We start from the raw sequence: 8,848 nt of genomic DNA on the forward strand, positions 1-8,848 counted from the left end.
ATCAGACACACATATAACACACACTGCAGTAGAGTAAACAACCTGCCCTAATCTGTAAACTTGTCTTGGTCATTTTGGCTGCTGTTCCACTGGTTTCATTCCTTACATACAGACACACACAATATGCAGCCTGCTGCCTCTGCAACTTCCTAATTAAGGCAGATGCAGAGAGAGAGGGAAGGGTGGCTGGTGTTGTGAGCTTTTGTACAACATCCAAAAACAACGCAGGTTATCCATCACTAAAAAATATGAACAAGATGATGAAATAGGCATTTTATCTCAAAGCTATTCAAACTATTCTAATGTTACAGTAATGCATCGGCATATAATGTATATTTATAGTCAAAACAGTGCAAAACAGATCATCAATAAATAAATTTAAAGTAAAAGCAAAAATGCATTAGTATCTCTTTACCTGTCCGCCAGGCACTGTAAATCCTCTGAAAAACAACACATTGATCATCTTCTCTGCAGTGAGACATATTAGGATGACAACAAACTCACTGTGGGAATTTCAAAGTTTTATCTCCTGGACATCAAAGACTGGGGGAGCAATTCTGCAGAAATGGGATCTCAGCCAAGACAGCGCAGAGAATGTTTCCAGGCTTATCTGGATTTAATGTTGCCCTGCACTACTTCCACACTAACATGCAAACAGTTCAGGCTATAGCGCTCAGTGTGTAACATCCTGCATCATTAGTCATGGGAAATCCCATTCATGCAATAACAAGCCACAATGTTTTTAAAGGAGGAATCATAATGTGTACCTTTATCCTTATTTGGTTATTAGTTATATTTTAATAGATTCTTAAGAGTGATGCAAATGAAAAAAACATGATGTAACATTTTGCTGAGGCATTACAGTAACATTAGAGTAAAGTTAACAACCGTCTGAAAGTGATTTAACCCTCTTTAAAAAGAAAAAAAAATCTTTGATTAAAAAACAAGACAAAGAATTTTCTTAGACTTTCATCTGCCTGGTGTTATGTTGGTTAAATCAGAATATGGTGGTTTCTAAGTCATATTTAAGGATGAATTTCTGTGTGATTACATTACATAATAACGGGTGGCAACGGCTCAGTTGGTAGGGACTTTCCTTGGACACAGTGGTTCAAGTCCCATCCCAGACAAGGTAGCACATGTGAACTGAAGAGGTACCACTTCCCCACAAGGGTACTGCCGAGGTGTCATTGAGCAAGGCATCGAACCCCCAACTGCTCAAGCTCAACTCACAACCATGTAGCAGACCCCACACTTTCTGACACCTCTGTACCTCAAATGCATGCAGTTTGTGCATGTGTGTGTGTTTTAGCTTCTGTGTGTGAACAAAATAACAACAGGGTGAAAAACATGGAATTTCCCCAATGAGGGACTAATAAAGGAATTTGTTCTTCTTCTACATCCCTATATTTGTCACCTTGCTTTCATTGCTTTTACTCTTTTACATTTGTTTTACTTGGCTGTACAAACACTTCAAAACTACATGTTACATGGGTGGTCCACAAGCTTATATATCAATCACCATTTCTTAAATCACAAGCCCAAGCTAAAGCCTGATTTGTTTAGGCTAGAATAAATGATGCAAATAAACCTCCCTCTTTTTTTCTTGCGCTCAGAGTGGGCCAGCTGATAACAACTGTTTCGCTTCCTCATAAAATGAGAGTCATACAGCTGTATGACTTGGGATGAGTTGCAGAAAAAGACACCATCATGGCTTTATGTGAAGTTTATCCCAAACGCCCACACAAACACCACTCAATCCTTCCCCCTGTTGTTTACTCATGACACTGTGTTTACACACCATAGCTGCAGCGGTAAATACAATAGTTTCCTGTGTACTGCCCTGATGAAACTTTAAATCTTCGGATGTATACAAAGTCACAGAAATATACACTTTTAGCAAGAAAACACATTTAACATTAAGCTGCATTATAACACTTAAAATGAGTTAAAGATTGAGACCAGTGGCATTCCTTAGGTCACCATAGAAACTGATCTTCAGTCTCAGAAGGTTAATCTTACAGTTATGTAACTCAATGCATCTGCACAGGACTGTTTAGCTTTAACAGAGCAAAGAGACAGCAGCTTTACAGTAGGAAATATCAGCTGAATGAAAACAGAACAGTGGAAATATTTTTCTTTGCTCAAATCATCAGTTTCATCCTGACTGAGTAAAATAAAAGAGGAAGTAGTTGCATCAAGTGGATTGTGCTGAAAGAATGGGTCACAAAGAGGGACAATGAGGCCAATATTAGACTTAATCTGTCCATTACTAGAAATATGTAAGTCTAATTAAAAATTCTACTTTGAAAGTATGTGCCTTATACTGTAGTTTGTGTGTTCCTGAGTTTGATCCATCAATCCAATATCTCCTATCTTATGAAAACTTAACATTCACCAACCTATTTAAATGTGATGAAGCTAACAGTATTATGAACAACGTGTGTCTGTAGAGAAATGTGATGATATGACGTGTTGGAAGTCACCAAAACAAAGGCAAAAATTGCACCCTCAGACTTAAAAAAATAGACATTTCTTGTAGAGGAAAAAACTCTCAGTCTCTTTTCAGTGAGGCTGATGATTTTCACTGAAAAAAGGTCATAAAATTTGAATGAGCGAAGGGAGGTTGAAGAAACAGGAAATGTTTTACTGCCCTCCACCCATCTCTCAATCCACATGTCAACTCCTCTGAGAGAATGTCCTCACGTCAACATGAAATCCAGTGGGCACGACCCCCTGGAAACGAAAGAACCACATTCTATGGGAAACCAGCTGCTCTTAAGTGGTACCACTGCAGGGTTTGCCAGGAGACATTTACTGTAAGCACAACTCTGCCAAAGCAACTATCGCCACCTATTTGAAACACTGACTCTCAAATAGGGAACAGTCACTATGAGAAACTTTGAGATTGAATTCCAATGTCATTTTTAGATTAGACTAATTATAAGCATATACTGTACAGATGGAGCTCTGACCTGCATACATACTTGTGAAACTATCAGCTTGAGAACATCGGCCAATTTGTGGTTTTTATCAACCACTTTGCTAATATGACAGAGCAAAAAAAGCTTCCAGCTGTCATCAGCCACACTACTGTGAAACTTGTGACAGATAATACAGCAGTTCCCCCATGACAAGCTCTTAAAGCTGCAAACTACCACTTCTCTTTGACGCAAATGACTTATTTGTTAGACTTTTCAATGAGTTAAAGACATGATATGAAGCATTTCTTAGTCCCTGCTTAATACTGTCGTATCATTACTGTTGTGTTAGAATAGAATGACATCATGTGAATTCAAGCCATGAAATGTACTGTCAGCAAAACTTCAAATAGATTTTTAGTGGCAAAAGTAATAAATGCATCTCCCATGATGCTATGCTATTTCATGCTGTCATCACACCATTTCAGATTGCATACTACGCAGCTAATATGTCAGTTTGAAATCATGCTGTAATTGAACTTAATCACTTTCTGTCAGCAGGGCTGTAGTCTATTCTAATAACTACAGTAACTGGCATAGATGAATTCTGGACAGACTGTCATCACACAGTAAAGTTAAAACATAAAGCTCATAGTTTCAGTTTGTGTGAATATAGAATCCTTCCATCTATGAGTAACTGGATAAAAAGAGAAAACAGTCAGATATTACACAACCATTCCAACAGCTGAAATTGAACATAGCACATATAAAAGTGTGAGCAGTGTAAAATGCTACCTTGCATCATGTTTCTGTAGGCGTTGTCAGTGATGGAGTAGATATGAGGGGGGACTTCATGTCGTTTCTTCCCTTTGTACATGTCAATGATCTTTTCTGAGTAGATAGGCAGCATTTTGTAGGGGTTCACCACAACGCAGAAAAGGCCAGAATATGTCTGAGAACAGAGACCACAAGGAAGATAAGAACACGTTAGAACTGTATTGTTGTTCTGATTTCCTCCATCTATTCAGTTCAGGCTCACAAGGTCTGAATTTAATTAGATTTGTAGTGCAGTGCAATTCAATACCGATTTACTCTGAGATGTTTCTTGGATATGAAAGTGATTCTTTGTAGATTGAGCAAGAAGCTCAGTGATTCCAGTGCATTATTAAAATTTGAATGTTTACAGTAAAAACTGATCCCAAAGCAGTTACATTAATGTATTATTTATTTAACATTTAACAAGAGCAATAAGTGCTTTCTTTAGCACAGAAAAGACTGACAGAATGTCTCAGGATTTTATTCATTCATATTTTACCACTAAAATGAAGATTGTTTTGAGTTAGAAAATCAAACATTAGAAAACTCAGTAATACTGATTAAATTATTACATTACATTATTATTATGTGTGCTGTGATTTTTAATCAACTTTTCCATGATCAGATCTTTCATTATATTTGTATTTTACTGGATGTGTTACTACTAGTGTTTATGGGTCAGTTATTATGCGCGCTAGTTTGCTGCATACTTACATAAATTAGGCCAGAGAAGTACCTCTCACGGAGATTGTGCAACACAGAGGCCTCGTTCAGGCAGGTGAGCTCAGCCATGTCCTCCACCTTGCTGAATTTAGGGGGGTTCATCTTTTGGATGTCATCCTTGTTAACTGTCACCTTCTTTCCGTTGTCAGCCAGTTCCACCAGCACCTCGTCACCGTGTTCCTCCTTGACACTTGCCGCCTCGAAGCCATGCTTCTCTGATGGGACCCATACCAGCTTCTTGGCCGACCAGTCGGCCTGTGCCATAGGGCTGTTCAGGAGGTCTTTGTCAACAAAAAGGAACTTCTCGTCTTCGCTCGGGGCCTTCTTGGACATCTTGGCTTAAGGTGGAGGGCCAGCTGTTGAACAGAACAAATGAAATGGATGTAAGAAAAGACACAGAAAGGAAGAAGGATATGAAGGAAAGAGAGAACAAAGGAAAGCATCCATTTTTCTGTTGTTCTTCTGGGTAATGTGTGACACTTTGTACACTGGGTTAAATAAACATTATAGTAAGTAATAGGTCTCAAAGGATAGGAGATATGCTCCTAAAGCTGCATGTGGTTGTAACTCAAAGAGTTAACATGTTTCATCCATTAGGGAGTTTCACAGTGTAGTCCTTCTCACAGACCTCCATCCCCTTTTGACCCTACACTTTCACACACAGCACAAGGGAGATGCACAAACACACAGTTCCCCTCAAAGATTGCAACTGATAAATTGACTTGAACTGACTCACTAACAATACCTTGCCTGTTCTATCAACAGTTTTATCTTTGACAAACCTTTCATGCTGAATGACATTTAGTCAAACTCAGTCATTTAGTCATCATTTAATTAAGAATATCCATTTTTTCCCATGTCTTTCTCTCTCCATCTCTCTCTCTCCCTATCTCTGTGCTAGGAGGCTTCAGTCTCGTGCTGTGATGACCATATATGGGCCCCTTCTCTGGAGTACGACTCTTTTCTGCGGACCTAAACAGCAAGGCAAGTGAACTCCCAAACAAAGCCCATATAGGGAATAGTATGTCTCTTGCCTGCTTCGTCGTTTACTCCAAAATGATAACAGCGAGGCAGAGCGCCTGAGGGGGGCATGGGGCTTTAACACTCATGCTTCATATGGGCCCCTGGTGGCCTATGATCTGAAACGCAATAGGGAGTGTTTCTGACAAACAAGTTTCTGTGATCTGCAGGAATTGGCAGTGGAACTTGTGGTGGGAGGTACTGTAAATGGTCAAATATTCACCTGCATATATAACCTGCAAAGGATTACAACCAAATAGTTTGATTCAGTTACTGTACTTGACTATAAATTTTGCACTTGACTTGAATAGTTTCATGTATGTTGTAACTTTATCCTCTTACTCCACTTCATCTCAATGGCAAATGTTGTATTTCATGCTCCACTACATAAGTCTAACAATTTGAGCTGCTTTTAATACTACATCTTTTCATCTCCTTCCTATCTAGTGAAAACCATTTATTCTCAATTATTTTGTGTTTTTAAATGTTTGAGATAAACTGAGGGATGAAGTGTTTTTTTTACATAATCTGAAAAATTATACCCCTTAAGCCAAAGAAACATGTTAAAAGCTATTGGATTCACTGAAAAATGCAATATAACAAAAGCTAAAAACAGGCGTGTTCTCAGCTGATGAAAAGTTTGACTACTTGTTTTTTTGCTGTGGTGCTACAAACACATGATGATTTAACAGAACATGATGCATTTCTGCAGATTAAATTACCAACAGAGTAGAAAAGAATTCAAATGAGCTATTTTTTTTAATATTATAGCAATAAAATAAATGTTGTAAAGCAATTGTACTACACAAAGAATACTTTGGCTTCTAATACTTAAAGCACATTTTGCTCATCATGCCTTCATACTTTTATATCAGTGATGTTTTATACTTGTAGTGAAATATTTTGAACATAAGTGGACAGATATGAAACAGCCATTAGCTCATATTGGATCAGTGAGTCGAACACAGCACTTCAACCTTACTGCAATCTGTCAGACTGGATTAGCCTGTAAACCTCTGAGTAGTAATTTAGTAGTTCTTGGGTTACAGACAATGACTCCTGTCCACAGGCTGTAACTTTGACCCCCCCCACCCCCACCCACTCTCCTCTGTACACTAAGACTGGCACACAATTTAATTGAGTGAGAACTATGTAAAAAAGCCACTGAGCCTCCTGAGAAAGCCAGTAAAAGTACCCAGGGGACTGGCCAAGTCAAACCACCCAGAAACTGCGAAAATATACTGCATAAATATTAACTGGAAGCAGACACTTTGTCAAAATTTGTCAAAAACCACTAAGCATGGAGTCAAGCGTACTTCGGAGGAAACAAGGGAGTGACTCATGCTTTGAAGAAGCTATTTCTGAGGATAAAAGTAAATAGACTTTTTCTGACAGCCCCAGTGTTGACATATGTGCAGCTAATCAAGTTCCTCCTTCTCACCCTCTTTACTGTGACAGCCACCTTATCTTGATATCTTTGTAAAGCCTCCTCTATTTCGCTCTCTGTTGTGTCAACATGGCTCGATAATCAGTATATCTTGAAGACAGCTGTTTCAGGTGGAGCTGACAGGATAACACGGTGATACAAAGTGATGTCAAGGGGCATCAGGATACACACTTAAGGCTCTGATTGTCTTATGGATGGCCAGGCACATTCCATTATCAGTAAAAAGTAAGTGCTGTGTAATCACTGTTAACACATGAAATTATAATTCACTCATAAATGTAAACACCAGTTAGTATAGTAACTCAAATTCACAAAAGCATATGCTTGGTAACCTGCTTGGTCCAGTGAACTTTAATAAGTCTCTGAAACCACCAAATTATTTGCTATAATTAGATGTCAGCCACAACACATCACACCTAAGCTGAAGCATCCTATAAATGGGTTGTTTACACTACTAGAGTCAGAATAATAATAAAAAATGGCAATATGCAGAATAATATGCAATAATAAACAAGTGGAAATACTACCCAGGAGACTAAGCGACCTTTCTATCTGTGGGCGAAAGTCGCTGACCTGCAGGGCCTGTGAATGATTTTACTCATTTCCTCTCTTGGCTGTTTCACAAACATACTTCCTGCTATAATCTTGTTAATAAAATATGGACACATTATGATTTCCATGCCTTTGTGTGATGATTAACTATGACAGCCGGAAAATAATTTGATTATGAAAGACAGAACAGACTGATGAGGACACTTGCCTTGTCTTGTTAGTGAGGAAAACAAAAATCCCTGCTCCAGCTTTAAGTCAGACACTTGGATGCATCTATTTATGTGCATATATCAAATGCACATAAAAATATGCTTTTTTTTTAATTAAAAAAATATAAGTAAGGTAATGGTAATGTCACTTCCTGCTGTAAAAATGACTTTCAAGTTACAGAAAACACTGCAGATCCTGAGAAGATGTAGAATTATAGTTCGCTTGCAGAAATTCAACTAGTTATACTACTGCATTACAATCAAAGCAAGAGACAAAATGAAAGCTGGATGATTAAATACACTCCATCATTGCCTTCTCATTGGCTTGTTCATGTGAAAACTGAGTCACTTGTCTCAGCCACAAAGTTCAGCAGTTTGACAGACAGCAGCTTCATATAACCATATTTGGAAAACAGGAAACTCCAGGGTTAGGCTCGGGCTATTTTTTTTTCACTGATATTCAGACTTAACTTCCTACAACTTCCTTACTAAATATTGCACTATTTGAATGTTTACAACCTCTTCATTGCTCATTAATGAACTCCATTCTGCACACTTACACAGTACTGATATACTGGCATTTAAAAGTTACCATTTTATCAATTAGTTACACGAATGCACACATTAATAAAACGTCTTGTGTTCAAATTCGTCAGTTTCCAACACACACAGAAGCCAACTCCTCCTCGGACGCAGTGAAAAGTCTGAAATGCGTCAGGGATGCGGTTTGACAAGTGCACTGCAACATCACCACTGGTTAAACGACACAAAGTTTTTATACTTACATAATGTGGAGAAATGTCTGTTCACGGGAGCTTTGGGAGGTGTTTTGGAAAGGTAAGGGTTTTGGAGAAGGACGGCAGTGACGAGGTACTCCAACAAACGGACAGTCCAAATGACCCCCGACTAACTCAGAGGCGTACCATTTAAACTCCGAATTGGTGCGCGAGGGTGGAGCCTGCGCCTACCCCTCTGAAGGCAGCATCCAGGAGGCAGTGGACATGCGCAGTGCGGACAGCAGCAGGTTGGAAAACTGACAGGCTGAGAGCGAAGAAATACTCATGTTTAAGCATTAAAAACATGAACACAAAAATAAATGCTCCTGGTAATTCAATAGAAAGCTACCTCATACTTTTCACGTAAAATTAGTTTTTGCTGTG

At 38.6% G+C, this 8,848-nt stretch overlaps 1 protein-coding gene across 3 annotated transcripts in view; it reads right to left on the reverse strand.

Moving 5' to 3' along the window:
- myh11a (myosin, heavy chain 11a, smooth muscle) overlaps positions 1-8,621 on the reverse strand; it is a 32,548-nt gene extending 23,927 nt beyond the window's left edge. For all 3 annotated transcript variants that reach the window (XM_030134359.1, XM_030134349.1, XM_030134368.1), the window contains exons 1-3: positions 8,474-8,621; positions 4,452-4,816; positions 3,717-3,873 (exon numbers count right to left, since the gene is read on the reverse strand). In XM_030134359.1, coding sequence (XP_029990219.1) covers positions 3,717-3,873; positions 4,452-4,793 — 499 coding nt within the window. In that variant the 5' untranslated portion in view covers positions 4,794-4,816; positions 8,474-8,621. The remainder of the gene's footprint in view (positions 1-3,716; positions 3,874-4,451; positions 4,817-8,473) is intronic.
- Between the last annotated feature and the right edge of the window lie 227 nt (positions 8,622-8,848).

This window comes from Sphaeramia orbicularis, chromosome 1, assembly GCF_902148855.1.
Source record: "Sphaeramia orbicularis chromosome 1, fSphaOr1.1, whole genome shotgun sequence".
NCBI lineage: Eukaryota > Metazoa > Chordata > Actinopteri > Kurtiformes > Apogonidae > Sphaeramia > Sphaeramia orbicularis.